The 14675-nt window shown below is 53.3% G+C and overlaps 2 protein-coding genes across 2 annotated transcripts; both read right to left on the reverse strand.

The window, feature by feature from the left end:
• Position 1: 1 nt before the first annotated feature.
• Positions 2-4024, reverse strand: LOC118911170 (spermatogenesis-associated protein 21-like). Its single transcript, XM_057499532.1, is given in 11 exon segments — positions 2-100; positions 397-573; positions 675-853; positions 1088-1208; positions 1293-1334; positions 1337-1363; positions 1727-1879; positions 2659-2742; positions 2847-2933; positions 2936-3018; positions 3218-4024. Coding segments are annotated over 11 exon segments (1155 nt in total). The 5' UTR covers positions 3340-4024; the 3' UTR covers positions 2-20.
• Positions 4025-4689: 665 nt separating this feature from the next.
• On the reverse strand, positions 4690-14223 carry SPATA32 (spermatogenesis associated 32). Its single transcript, XM_057501578.1, has 5 exons — positions 13743-14223; positions 7520-7574; positions 6628-6682; positions 5416-6341; positions 4690-4806 (listed from the first exon to the last, which is right to left on the reverse strand). The coding sequence occupies exons 1-5, from the start codon at positions 13753-13755 to the stop codon at positions 4719-4721; spliced, it is 1137 nt and encodes a 378-aa protein (XP_057357561.1). The 5' UTR covers positions 13756-14223; the 3' UTR covers positions 4690-4718.
• Between the last annotated feature and the right edge of the window lie 452 nt (positions 14224-14675).

Below are 14675 nucleotides of genomic sequence, written 5' to 3' on the forward strand. Positions count from 1 at the left end.
CCACGCACAGCCTGTTGCGCTCAGCAAACACTTTTCTTGTACAAGTTCTTCATAGCAGGTCTCTGCAAACAGGTTGGCGAAGGGGAGAAGGGCTTCTGCCCTAGGGTTGGGGGAGAGGGAGCCATATACTTCGAGAGGCGCGTATACTCTAGTGTCTTTCTGCCGACCCCGCCCCATTTCCTCCAGTCCCGCCTCCTACCTGGGCACACAGGCTCTTTTGCTTGTCCCCGCCCTATTCTCAGTCGCCAGTGAGTATCCCAGATTACTTCTCCGTCGGCCTGGTTCCGATTTCAGGGAGTCCTTGCTCCCACCCCGCCTCTCCCTCCGCCCCCCGGCAGCCCGATTCTACCTGTCTGCCCAACCCCATCCTTCCGGCCCCGCCCACCCCGGCCCCGCCTCCTTCCCCAGCTTTCACCTTGGCGGATCCGCCCCTGGTTGGGCGGAGCCTGGGGCTGCTGGACTGGTAGGTCTTGGGAAGTCGGACGTTGCGATTCGGGGCTCCGTTCCCCGTCTTGCGTGCTAGCCGCGTCCTCCCGGCCAGGTTAGGTATCTGAGAGTAGCGGCTGCGCTTACCTGGGGCGGGCCAGCCGGTGGGAGGTAAGGGAGGGGCCGGTCCTGAGAGCAAGTCCGACCGAGGCTCCCCTCCCGCGGGTCCCGCCCAGCCCTGGGCGCACCCGCTCTGCGCAGTCTGCGCAGCAAGCGCACCAGCTCCGCGTTGGAAAGGCCGCCAAGGCGCGCGGCCTGGCAGAAGAAGGTGAGGCCCGCGTGAGCGCGCTCGGTGCGGCAGGGGCTGCGGGACCGGCCTTTCCAGCCTCGGTGCAGCCGCAGAGCCTGCTGCTTCTTGGAGCAGCAGCTTGAAGGAAGGTGGAGCAGCCTCCTCAGACACCGCCTCTCCCAGTCACCTCCATCCCACAGGTGGGGAAAGCAGGAAGCCACTTGTCTCCGGCCGGGGCAAGTTGGGGTCCAGGAAACTGACCCAGAATTCAGGGCTCCCATCTCTGGGGCAGGAACATCAGGGAACCCCCTGCACGGGGCAGAGTCTGCTCCCCCCATCCTAGGCCCTGAAGCTGGGAACAGCTGTGCTTACCTCATCACCTCCTGCACTGACTTGTACGGCACGAAGCCCTGGCTCATCAGCTTGAACAGCATCTCTCAGAACAGGGTCTGCAGGCCCTGGGGGTCACACACCCGGCTGTTCCTCACCTGGCCTGGGGGCAGAGCATGTGGAGGAGGGTAAGGAGAAGGCTCCCCCAAGCCAAGCCCACTCCTGCCCCACTAGCCTTGACCCTCACCCAAGCCCTGAGGGATGCGGGGGCTGTCTGTGAGGACACCAAGAAGTCTCTGAAGCTCACTGTTCCATCACCTGGGAATAGACAGAGGGTCTGCTGGGGGGTGCCCGCCCCTGCAGAAGCCCTACCCTGCATATGCATTAGGGGCTTGCCAGTTCCAGGCATTAGAGAGTCCAGTTCTGCCTCTAGCCAAGCATCAACCCCATTTGAGTGCGGGAGAAAGAACCCTTGCTCTGGGAGAGCCCCAAGTTAGGATGAAGATTAAAGCAGCAGAAATGTTGAGTGTCTATGGGATAGGCATGTTGATCAGGGCAGGCTTCCTGGAAGAGGGAACTTTAAGAAGGCCAGGTCAGAGATTTTGTAGGCAAGGTTGGCATTCTGCAGGACTAGAGATGGGAGAGGACAAGGGACAAGAGAGCAGGGATGGGGGCACCCACCATCCAAGTCGGCCTGCTGTAGAGCCTCACACATCTCCTGTGGGCTCAGCTGGATACCCACGTTGTGCAGCGTGGCTTTCATGCTCAGCATGTCCACAGTGCCTACAGTACCTGTCTGGCTGGAGCAGAACAGTTTGAAGATATCCTGGAATGCTGGGGGCAGGGAGCGGCAGGCAGCAAGGTGAACTGTACAACCAGGAGTCCTGAGATCCACACCCTCTAGCTCAGGTGGGGCTGAGCACTTGGGTCACTCCAACCCCCTGGGCATTATAACTTAATATAAAGAAAAACAATGTGGCTGCTGTGTGTTGGCACCTGTTAAGAGCCTATTCAATTCTCATGTCCAAAATTCATATTTGGACTTTTGTATGAAAAACACTGAAAATTCACATCCACGGTCTCACCACAGTAGGGGCAATGCTGGGCTGTGGACTCAGGCAGTCTAGCTCTGGAGTGACAATCCCCTGAGCCTCCTGGAGCCCTGTGGAACCTGGCATATAGCAGGTACTGAAAGTTATTGATGATGATTTTCTGAGGAGCCCCTGCCAATTTCAGAACTGATCTTTGGGTGGGATTGGGGCCCCCAAACGTAGAAGTGGTTTCTTCTACAGGATTCTTTTCTTCCATCCGTTCTCCCAACTTCCCTCCTCCCTTCCTCCTATCCTCTTTATCCATTCATCCATCCATCATCCAAACACCTTCCTATTTACCAATCTACCCTTTCCACCCCCTTCTCACACACACCCACACACACACACACCAGTGAGTCTTAGAATTGTGGAGATGAGCAAATTAGACTGGCCTGGCATAGAGGGAGGGTTACAATGCACTGGCTTTTCACAGTGACCCCAGCCTCTGCACAGACAGCCCCTTATAGTTCTGCCCTGAGCATCCCTAATTTTCCTCCCTGCCCTCAGCCCTGGGGTCCTTACCTGTCAGCTGCTGGGGTGTCAGGGGTAGAAAGTTTTCTTCTGCAAAGCTGCCTCAGGGGGAAGAATTTGGAAAAGTCTTTGCACCTGCTGCAGAGAGATGCCAAGGCTAGGCAGGCAGTACCCTAAACCCAACACCCCAGGCCTGGCCTCCAGTCCCTGCGCTCACCTCTGAGACCCAGCACACCGACCTGACTGTGCTGAATGGGCAGCTGCAAGGCCCGTGAATGCCCGGGCCCTCTGTGAGGCCTGCTCAGCCCCCTGGGCCATGGCCACTGCTGCTGCAGCTTCCCTTTCTGCATCCTGCCGGGCTGCTCCTGTCCTGGATCTCGTGTGAGCAGGCTTCCAGGCTTCCGTGGAGGCCTTGGAGGCAGGGAGAAGGCAGGGCTGAGAGGCCCAGCCCACTTGAGCACACAAACTCCAGGTGCCCTGGGACCAGGCCTGTGCACAGCCCCACCTCCTCCCAGGTCCCCTCACACTGGCCTGCACACATAGCTTTAGCCAGGGGGTTCTGGGGGCAGTGGCTTGTAGTAGTGGTGGACCCTCTCCCAGCCCTGGTCACCTGGACATTCTCTGTGCCAACAGGGCTCTCTTGGTCTTCTGCCCTCTGCTGTCTGAAAGGCAGAGAGCCACATGCTCTGAGGCTGGTCCAGAGCCCCAGACCTGCAGCCCCCAGGCTGGCATTGGGGTGGATTTAACATCTCTCTGCCAAGGATGCACTATGTCCCTTACCACAGACTTGCTCCTCTCTGTGAGGGAATCTGCTGCTCTGTTCTTTTGATTTTCTGCCTCCCTTAAGGCATCTCAACAAGGGAGAAGCAGGCCCGAGAGTCCCACAGTCAGAGTGGGTGGGAGGTGTCCAGCCCAAGGTGGGCTATGGCCCACTTTACCCCAGGTTCCCTCCTCCAAACAATGCAAGCCCACAAAACACTTTTTAAAAAGTACTCCAGGAAGATGTGTCCCAGTGGCCCAGCCGCTCCCCAGCGCCTCACCTCTACATCACCTCGTCGTCTCCTCCAACCGCCTTCCAGCCTCCTGCCTCCTTCTCCTCTGGCCCTGGCCCAGTCTTAACTGCTCAGCCCCTCCTAAGCCCTCTCCGAGGCCCTGGGCACCTTCTTCTGAGCTCCTATCAAGGCAGGACTGGCTTGTGAGGATCTTCCAGACTGGGCTTCCCCTTGACAGGGAGCCTTGGCCCAAGTGGGTTTCAAAGCTGACCAGGACCAAAGGCATGGCAATGCCTCCTCCTTTTCCTCCTCCCCGACTTCTCTCCTCACTGCCATGTCCACCCCAGCACTCCAGATTCCTTCTCTCTTTTGCTGCCATCTCTCTGTTTCCAGAAACTTCCCCACATTGTCCATCCTCCCCCAACACATTTTGTGTGTTTGTTTAGTACATGTGTCTGGTGGAACGTGCTTCCTGTATGTGTGGCTGTGTTGTGCCTGTATGTGTGGTGTGCTGGTCAGCTGGTGGTGTGTGTGTGTGTGCACATATGTGTGCATGTGGAAGTGTACCATTACACATGGGCTCTCCCCTACATTTTGAGGGGCCTCCAACTCAAGGCTGTGGGACTCTGGAGGGCTAGTCCTTTGACTTCGTTCTTCCCCTCCTTCAAGTCCCTGGACACATCCCTTCCCCAGGCCAAGCTTTCCCCATGGAGGGAGAGAGGACTCCCCTGCACACCTGCTCTGCTCCACCTGCCCGGCCCCACCCACAGGACACTCTTTCCTCAGAAGAGCTTAGCTGAAGGCCACGAAGACACCCCATTTCCTGATCTGAGGAACTGAAGCCCCCCTAAGACTAGCCAGGAGTGTCTGCGGCTGGCTTAGAGGTCTGGACAGGCATGAGTGAAGTGGAACCACCCATGGGAACTAGGGGGGCAAAGCAGGGCTGACAGGGTTCTCAGGGGCCAGGTGGGGCTGGTGGAGCTGGGGAGCCATAAAAGGGAATGGCATCCCTAAAAAATAGAGACCAGGGCACCGCATCCCGGTGAGCTCACTGGGCTGGGAGTGTTTGCACAAAACTCTTGAGCAGGAGGCCGGCACTGGAGGCTTTATTGGTTTTGTCTAGTCAATTCTTTGGGGAAGGGGGGATGACAGCTTCAAATGGATTTTCAGCAATAATGGATTCCCTTTCTTGGTTTCCGGCACTGAGCTGTAATACAGAAAAGAAAGTGTCACTCGGGCCTCAGTGGGAGGGTCAGGGGAGAGGGGTGAGTCCAGGGACCCCCCAGAGGAGGGTGCTGTGTATGAAGGCCTCTTCCTGCTGCCTGCTGCTGGGCAGCTGACCTGTTGGGTCCATTTGTCACCAGAAAGCAAGGGGTGCTGGGGAACCCTCATTCTCATCCTCTGCGAGATGGAAGTGTCCTGAGCCCAGGGCTGGGGCCGTCACGTTCTCAGCAAGGCAGGCACTAGCCCGAGCAGTCCCAGGGACGGTAAGGCCATGTGTGCTCCGGGTGAGAAGCTCCCTCATGCTGAAATGGCCCCATTTCGAACCCAGGTCCCTGCCCGAGCCCTGGCGTGCTCACCCTGCATGGTCCTCAGGCCGCCTCCAGCTCTGGCCTCAGCACGGCGCCTCAGGCCACTGGAACCTTATTTCCAGCAGCCTTTATGAGGTCACTGAGGTCGAGACGCCAAGGCCTGGTCCATCCCCTACCTAGTGCCTCATTCCACTCTTCCCAACTCCCACCCAGCTGTGTGAGGAGGGGCTCCACGTCCTAGTGCAGCCGCCTTTTGGGGGCAGCTGTGGGCCAGTCTCACTTACTGTTTCATATCTCCTTGTGGCAGCGGGTACATGGTTGGTGACTGGAGAAGCTTCACTTCCCCTTCAGTGGTGGTCCTCTTGATCCCCGGCTTGCTGAAGTCAAGGTAAGTGCGGGGGAAGTTCTTGTCCTCCTGCTTCCAAGCTTTCTGCTGCTCCCCAGCTCCAAGAGGTTCCTTTAACGACTCCTTACTGAGCTTTCCCTGCTCAGGCTGTTCCAGAGCTGGCTGGGCAGCACCGTCCATGGCCTTCTGGGATGGAGCTTTGATCACATGCTCCAAACTGGGCAGGTCCATCTTGCTGGAGGCGGCCACGGGCAGGCAAGACGTGAAGGTGGTTAGGCCTGCCAGGCCAATGGCTGGTGGGAGATCGGAGGAGGACAGGTCAGGGCTGGGCGGCTGCTGGGAGTCTGTGGTGGGAGGGGCTGGCTGGGCGCTGGGGTTCTGGAGCTGCTTCTTGGAGCACAGGGGGTCCGTGGGGACTGATTGCTGGTCCGGGTGGCTGTTCTTATCTGTGTTGTTCTTGTCAGGCTGTGTGCTGATTGCCCGTTCCAGGCTGTGTTTTGAGGCCTGGATGAGCTTGTCAACCCAGAAGAGGTCCTTGGAGGTCTGCACACAGATGGAATGGTATTTGGTGGACAACTGGTCCTCCTCTGTGGGACTCAGGTAGCTGGAGTCTGATCTCATACTCCACTGGCTGATGTCCTTTTGTGTTAGCCCCTCTGTGTGGGGCAGGAGGGGCTCTATCGTATACTCCTGCTGCCAAGGGTCTTCATTACAGGGAGTCGCCTTCAACTTGGGCCCCACGTCCAGCTCAGCCTCAGGCTGCAGCAAATCCTCAGGCTCTGGCTCCACATCCGTCTCCAGTTCTGGGTCTACGTTCAGGTCCGATTGGTCTGGGGGCTCCAGCTCTAGCAACTCGTTATCCAGCTGAAAAGTGTCAACTGAAAGCTGAGGAGGCCTCTGCCCTTGAGGTCCTTCCTGCTGCCGTTCCCTGCCCCGCCCCCTCTCCCTCCCTCCCTGCCCTACTTTCCTACTGCTCACTTCCTCCCTAACTTGCCTCTGCAGAAGCCTGCCTGGGGCAGGGAGGCTGCAGCAGATGGTAAGGGTGGGCCAGCATGACTGTGCTAACCCTGGCCTGGACTGGGGGCCTGTCAAGGATTTTGTGAAGATGGGCTTCAAAGAACCCTGCCCCTTGCCTACCAGCTCCCCATACCTCCATCTCATCTTCGTCTGGTACCAGCTGGAACCGGTGTTGGTTTATGTCACCCCTAAGACAGGAGACAGAGTGGGTGACAGGGCTCCAAGGCTTGGGGGCCATGGCTTCCAGGGGAAGGGGATTCTGGGGCCCTCAAGGCCCCTTGCCTTGGACAGGGGCTGGCCAGTGCCCCCAGCTCAGCCACTCCCCTGGCTGTCCCCACTCTGACCAAGCATTCTGGAGTTGTATTCTTGAATCTTAGCAAGTTTAGGAAGTGCCTGGAGAGCTCGCCAAGTCGCTCCCTGCTCCCAAAGAAGGATCCTGCTGGTCGGTGCAAGGCCCAGTAATCTTCATTTTGATCAAGCATTCTAGTGAGCCAGTAGGGCTCACCTGGAGAATTGTTACCCAGAAAGCTGCTCCCCACAGAGGGAGAAGCCCAGAGCAATGCCCCCTGCCTGCCCTGCCCAGTTCCAGCAGAGGAGTGTGTGTATACGTGTGGATGATACCCTCGGTCTGGTCGGCTGTTCGCTGCCATCTCGGCTCCTGCCCTCAGTGCTCGGTCACTGTGACCTCCTTTCCTTCCTCAGGCACCTGCCCACGCCCACCTTAGGCAGCTCTAAGGGGTCAGGTCCCATCCATGGGCACCCCCCACCCCAGTCCTCCTCCAATGTCAGGGTCTGTAGGCAGAAGCAGAAGAGGGCAATAGGAACCTCCCTTCTCTTCGCCCTTCCACCCACTATGGCCTTTTGGTGTGGATACTGCCCTTGGGGAGATTTTGGAAACAGGCAAGATGGAGGGAGATATTGGATGGGGAGGGGAGGTACACGAAAGCTTGGCAGTGGTGGAAGGAGTAAGGGTTAGTGGCCCGGGGGTTAGGGGAGGTCCTTGGATGATGGGGACCAGGTCTCACTGTGTCTCCACGATGTCCACCGATTCCTTGCAACAGCAGGGAAATCCACTGGCACCTGGCAAGGAGAAGGCGGTGAGGGCCAGGCTGCTGAGGGTGGGGGGACATCCCTGAGGGGTTCTAGAGCCCAGGCCAGGGGTGCTGCTCCAGCCACCTTCTCCCTCCCACCCTGTCCCTTACCTCACCCTTCTCCCGCCCTCCCTTGTCCTTGCTCTCACTGGCCCCTGTCACCAGCCCTATCTGCTGCCTTCCCCTGCCATGACTGCCTTTACTCCACCCCATCCCGCGTAAGGATGGGTGCTAAGAGAATTCACTTCCATTTATTGAGTGCTTCTTGCCCAGGCCCTGGGCAGAGCACTTTCTGTGCTTTCTCTCATTGATTCAACATAACAAATGAGAAGAGATTCATTTGTCCGAGGTCCCTCAACTCATTACTGCTGAAGTCAGGACTTGAACGCAAGTTTGACTCTTCACTGCCCTGCATGCTGTCCTACCCAGGAGTCTGTCACTGTGGGGACGCTATCATGCTTTGGTTGGCCTGTCTTCATTTCTCTCCGTGCTTGCCTCTCTGGCCCCTTTCTCCAGTCTCTCTGGCCAGGCCCCATATCTCTCTCTCATGCAAATCCTGGCATCTCCTACCCTGAAGACCATCCTCTCTTCCTCAGGCATCGCACCCCATCACACCCTGGGTTGTCCATCCCCCAGGCCAGGCCACGGTTCTCACCCCAGGTATTTAGGTGATGCTGACACCTGTCTGGTAATTTATGAGCTCCAATCCCCTCTGCAGGGGAGACTGAGTGATCCCTTAGGAGAGATCCCCCCCACTCCAGTCCCTTCTCTGGTGACTTGTGTCTTTTACTGCAGAAGTTTCTTTTTCATTCTCTGGAGGTGGGGCCACCACGCTATCCCATTCTCTGCTACCTGAGGTACAGATGGGGGTTGATGCTGGGCAATCAAGGCAATGGGCAAGCTGGGTCCCCATGGGCCTGGAGTTGTTCAGGAAATGAGCGCCTTGGCTCTGGCTGAGAAGAACTGCTCCCGGGACTACATCGGAAGGATGAGAACGCGCCTCTTCCTAGAGATGTAGAGGCTGGGGAGGGTCCTTGCGGGGCTGGTCCTGGGACTGGAATGTGGGCACAACCATGTTCTGCCTGGGCCTGGGGATCTTGGATCAGTGGGGGGCCAGGCTAGGGGCCCCCTCCATGGGTAGGCTCCCAACCGTCAGCTCAGTGCTCTCTTCAGAGCCTCTGTCGCAACAACCATGGTCCCTTGGCTTCCCCTCCTCACCCGTCTCTCAAATCCACCGGCCGCAAGTGTTGCTATTCCCCAGGCTTCTGATCTCAGAGCTTTGCTTGCTTTGCAGACTTTCCCTGGGCAACTTAATCAACACCCATGGCCGTAATCCTTCCATGAACAGCCATTGGCTGTGGATAGGAAGGGAAAGTGCTATGGTGTGAACCTCACTGGTCAGCAGTTTGCTGCTATCTTGGCCCTTGTCCTCAGCAGCACTGGGGGGTTGGAAGCAAAAGTCTGAGGTTGACTTAACTTGGGGACTTTGTGCCTAACTTTGAAATGTTCTGTAGGGAGTCAAGTGACATTCTGTAGGCATGAAATAATTTTGATTTTCAGTTGCTGGTTGCTAGTATACAGAATTGTAAACCCTGAAATCGCCCTAAAATCCTATTATTTCTAGTTTCTTTTCTCTTCTTCCTTCCTTTTTTCTTTTCTTTATTCTTTCTTTTTCTTCCTCCCTTCCTTTCTTTCTTCTTTCTTTTCCATAAGGTTTTTCTACATAAACAATAATGTGTGTCCTTCAAGACAGTTTTACTTCCCCTTTCCAATCTGGATGTCTCTTATTTCCTTTTCTTGTTTGACAGCACTGAGAACACCAGTACCAGGATGAACAGAACTGAGAGCGTGGGGGGCAGCCACTCAGTATTTCGCCGTAAGTATGATGCTAGCGGTAGTTTTTGTCACTGATGTTCTTTTTTAAGTTGAGGAATTTCCCTTCTATCCCTGATTTACTTAGTTTTTAATTAGGAACTGTTGTTGGATTTTCTCTGATACTTTTTCACCATTTATTGTGACGATCATATGGTTTTTCTTTCAGATTCTAATATATTATATATGCTATATAGAACATGTTATGTTAACATATGAATAATGTTATATTTTTAAAATAATTCTTTTATGTTGAATCATTTTTTAAATATTAAAATCAGCCTTACATTCCTAGGATAAATCTCATTTGGTCATTCTATACATTGCTGAGTTTAATTTGGTAACTTTTTAGAAAATTTTTATATATATGTTCATGCAGTATATTGGTGTACAATTTTCTTATACTGTCTTTGTCAGGTTTGGATATTAGTGTAATGCTAGCCTCATAGAAAGAGTTGAGAGATATTCCCTCTTAAAATTTCTGGAAGAGTTTGTATAGAATTGGTATTATTTCTTCCTTCCTTTTGGCAGAATTTACAAAATGAAGCTTGGGAACCTGGGCCTGGAGTTTCCTTGTGGGAAGACTGTTAATTACAAATCTAACTTTAAAAAAAAATAGATGCAGAGCTGTTTAGCCTATTTTTTCTTTTTTTGTGGTGAAATATATGTAGCATAAAATTGCCCTTTTAAGGTCTTTTTAAGAATACAGTTAAGTATATAGTTCAGTGGCATTAAGGCCATTCACATTATTGTGCAACCATCACCACCATCTATTTCCAGAATACCTATTTCTTCTTGAGTGAACTTTGGGAATTTGTATATTTTAAGGAATTTGTCCTTTTCATCTAAGTTGTCAAATTTATTGGCCTAAGTTGTTCACAATATCTCCTTATTATCCTTTTTTTATCTGTGGAATCTGTAGTGCTGCCACCTTTTTATTCCTTATATTGGTAATTTCTTTTTTTGTTCCAGCTTGGCTCGAGATTTATCAATTTTGTGGATCTTCTTGGACCAGCCAGAGATATGTCTGATTCCTGCCTGATCACCCTAAAGTGACATCAGCCAGGCAATCAGTCTTGCAGAACCACAGGTTTCCAATCAGGTTTTTATGATTTCACTGCTAACTGTTAAACATGGGCAACTAAGCACCACCAGGTATTTGAGGAAACCACTAACATGCAACTGACAGACCCAGAGAAAAGATGACTCCAGAGTACCAGAGGTGATTTGGGAAACAGAAGGTACCTTAAAGAAAAATTTACTATCTTCAGAGATTCTGAGATGAAGATACTCAGTAATATATATCGCATCCAACAAAACAAGATCGGGATGCTAGTAAAAAGAATTAGGAAAATAAAGTGCTTTTTGGCAAACAGAACTGGTAAATAAAACACCGAGGATCTTCCCAGAAAGTGGAACCAAAATATATCAAGAAAAAGTGAGAGAAAAAGATCGATAGGAAGTCCAGTTCTGAGTTACAGGAAGGAGATCCAGAAAGAATGGAGAACATGGAGACAAAGAAAAGAGAAATCAAATTTTACTTGAGCTGAAGGATGAAATAAAATAAAGCAAACCTGATAGAATGGTTGACTAGATGTAGAGGTTGATAAAAACTAAGACTGTGATAAAACCAGAGTACCCTGGAAAAAGCAACTAGAAATTCCAGGAAAAACAAAAAGCTATTTGAGAAACAAAACTGTGGTATCTGTCCTATCTGCAATGAATAGTAGTTACATAGTCACAATAATGTAAATCCTGTTTACCAACTTTTAGAGCCAACATATAGACAAAATTTGGAAAACATAATTTTAGCTATGGGACAATGTAAATACTACCAACCTTGATATTAAAAAAAAAAATATATATATATATATATATATATAGGTTAGAGTCTTCAGGAGGTGGAAGGCAGGGAGGAAAGCTGAAGGAAAGGTATGGGCACTAAAGACTTCATCTTACTACGTGGGTGTCACAAGATACTGTCTGAAGTTGATGAAAAGTAAAGTGTATTCAACTTAGAAAGGTATCAGCAGATCTAAAATCGATGTTGGGAGGAGGGGGAAGGTGGTAATGTCTAGAACTGATAAATCAAGAAAGACCTGAAGGTAACCAGGCAGAGAAAGAGTTCAAGTGAACCTGGTGGTGGCACTGAGGAGTGAGACTGGGGCTGTGGTATAGGAGATTCTTGCTTTCCATCACTGAATAAGCGCTCTTCAGTACTATTTAACCATACACACATATTTTTTTGATAAAATTAAAATAAAATGGTGAGCCCTAGCTACAAGCCAGGCATTGTGTTAGGGGCTGCGGACACAGTGATGAACACACATGGTCTCTGCCCTCTGGGAGCTTTCAAGCCTGTGGCCACGACCTCAGAAAACCCTCCAGGCTTAGTTCTCCTACTTCTGAGTTTTGGACTCGAACTCCCACCACCAGCTGCACATTTCTCCCTAAGGGGACCTCCCCCTTGCCAGAGCCTGAGGTGTCTTCTCTCTCTGAAATGTCCTTTGTTCCTTATTGTGATGGTGCTCAGGGTTGACCTCTTCCTGGAGGCCTACCGGACTCCACCCGGTGGCACTGGGCTTGGGACTCCTCCCCTAGTTACACCTGGGTTGCTCACTTTGAATCTCTGGTCCTCTGTACAGAGTCTAGCACAAGGTGGATACTCAGCAAAAATCTGCACAAAGACATTAACTCCTTCCTCTCATCTCGCCAAATTTATTTCTTAACTCAAGTTCATACCCTGTGTGTCTAGACCCATGTGGATGTCTGACCCTTCTCTTTTCTAATCTCTCATCTCTTGATAACCCTTTCTCCCCTCTCCCTGGTTCATCTCATCCTATCACCCAAATTTGAAACCTGGATCATTTGTGACCCCGCCCCCCAACCCCTCAGCTCCTGATCTTCAAACTGCTGAGGTTGAGCTTGTGTTCATCCCTTTCTCCAGTCTCACTGCATTGTCTCATCTCCCAACGCCAAAGTCAACACAGTCCTAGGGCTTACCACACACTGATGCTCAGGGCGGAGTGCTTTGCACATGATCAGTCCTCTAGTCATTCTGCACAAACTGCCACCATTCTCCTTACACAGAGGAGGAAACTTGCACAAGGTCACACAGCTATTTAGACCAGTGCCATGACTTGAATGCAGGTCTGATGGGCTCCAAACCCCATGATGCTTATCACTGTGCTGTCTGAATCTCTTTAGGCTTCTAGAAGGACCTCTACAATCACATTCCTCCCCTCCTCTGTTCCCCAACCTGGTCTTCTCAATGACCCAAGTGAACCTGCTGCCTCACACCTGCCTCTGGTCGCATCCGGACTGTAGGATGGCCTCAGAGATCCTGCATCATTTGACCTCTGTCTTCTTTTTTCACTTTCTGGTATCCAGCTCCCTGCCTTGTCCCAAGCTCAAGCCACCCAGTGTATGGCAGACCCTTTAGTGCCCCAGTGCCTTTGTACATGCTATTTCTGATACACAGAAAGCAAAATCCTACTCACGCCTGATAGTCCAACTCACATCTCCAGTGTCATCATGTCTGTGACATATCTAGCTGTCTAAGCTATATTTTTAAAGTTAACTCATCAGACTCAGGACCTACCACAAGACTAAGCCCTGAAGGGGTGCAATAAACGCCAGAGGAGTGATTTAAGGTGATACATTTGTTTGTGACAAAATTTGTTACCCTACAAATTTTGGTAAGGAGAAAAGCTGCTCTTTGGTTGTTGGTTCTTGGCACGTGTTAATGCTGGCCCGTATCCTCCTGGGAGAGAAGGTCCCAAGAAGAAAGCCCCCCATTTCAGTGGTACTCTGAGCCCCCATGATCAGAAATGTGGGGGACGCAAGATCCAGAGGGGCAAATCTTTGCTTACTGAGAAGAGCGCAAACACAAAGGAGGCGCTCAGTAAATGTTGAAGCAGGCTGCTTCTCCCTGCAAAAGCTCCAAGCGTCAACCAGGAACACCTGGATGTGAATTTGGGGGTTATCTGCAGTTTAGGATAATTCATAAGTCGTTTTGCCCGTTGCATCCGGCAGAGGCTGGGTGTGCTAGCTCGGATGGCACCTGCCCCTCACCCGCGCCAGGGTGGCGATGGATCTGGCTGGGTTTGGCCTTCCTTTCAGGCGCCCGGGCCTTAGGGAGTGGGGACAGGGGCCCCGGGCCTATCGTCGCCCCCGCGCCCCTTCCCCTCACTTTCACTTTTTCCCTCCCGCCCGCCGCCCCAACCCGCCACTCCTCACAACGCCGCCCCTCTGCGCCCGGCCCGCCGCGCCCGCCGGCTCCCACCTGTCACCCCCATGCTGACCGGGGCTCTGCCCAGAGGCGGGGGCAGGCTGGTGGCTGCTGCCCCTCCGCCTCCACCGCGCTCTTGGGTGGGGGCTGTGCGAACGGTGGGAATGCTGGGGCCGCTGGCGCCTGTGCTGTTGCCATCTCTTGTGACGTCCCCGCCGTGACCCCCGCGGGCAGGGCACTGCGCTCAGGATTCCTAGCGCGCGGGTGAGCGCGGCCTTTGGGGGCCGTCCCCCAGAGAAGGCTGCCCCACCCCGCCCCGTAGCGGCCCGGAGCAGGAGGGCGGCGACCGGTAAGCCTGGAGTGGGCTGGCCAGGCCCCTGCCACTGCCCCTTCCGTGTGCCCAGGACTCGTCCAAGATCCGGCTGAACCTGCAGCCTTTACCCCACGGTGTAGATGTGTGACAGTGTCACACTCGCTTGGGCACAGCTTCAGATGTGGAACCAGATGAGACAAGGTACCCTGTGTGCTGGTGGCATCCACCTTCAGACAGGCCTCTGTCCTGTGACCAAGGAACCCACGGTGCGGGGTCGTCACCTCTGCTCAGTGCACTCAGGGGGGTGGCTGGAAGGGCCGGCAGTCCAGACCACAGGGACAGGAACGGGTCCTGGCTCCGGGCATTGTGGCGTGCCCACACCTATCCAGGGCTGGCAGTGCCTGGGCCTTGGGGGCCTCCCCCTGCTTCAGCCTGGCAGTGTCTGGCCAGGGACTTCCCTGCTGCCACCAGGTGGGGCATCTCGCCTAACTAGTCTGAAAGGATAGGCCAGAGATGGGACTGGAAATTCCCTCTGGGATGAGTGGCGGGAAAAGGAGCCCCATTCAAGGGTTGAAAACAGTCCTTGCCCCAAACAGGGGCAGACTTGACAAGACCCCATCAAGAAGGCAAAGGGAGGCAGCTCTTAGGATCTGAGGTGCAGCAAGCAGGTGGGA

The sequence above is a fragment of the Manis pentadactyla genome, chromosome 4, assembly GCF_030020395.1.
Source record: "Manis pentadactyla isolate mManPen7 chromosome 4, mManPen7.hap1, whole genome shotgun sequence".
Taxonomy (NCBI): Eukaryota; Metazoa; Chordata; class Mammalia; order Pholidota; family Manidae; genus Manis; species Manis pentadactyla.

Coding starts and splice junctions, on each gene's coding strand:
- SPATA32 (XM_057501578.1), bottom strand. Junction 6,683..7,519: donor GTGGACATCGTGGAGACACA/GTGAGACCTGGT, acceptor CTCCTGTCTTAG/GGGTGACATAAACCAACACC. Junction 6,342..6,627: donor CAGACGAAGATGAGATGGAG/GTATGGGGAGCT, acceptor GACACTTTTCAG/CTGGATAACGAGTTGCTAGA.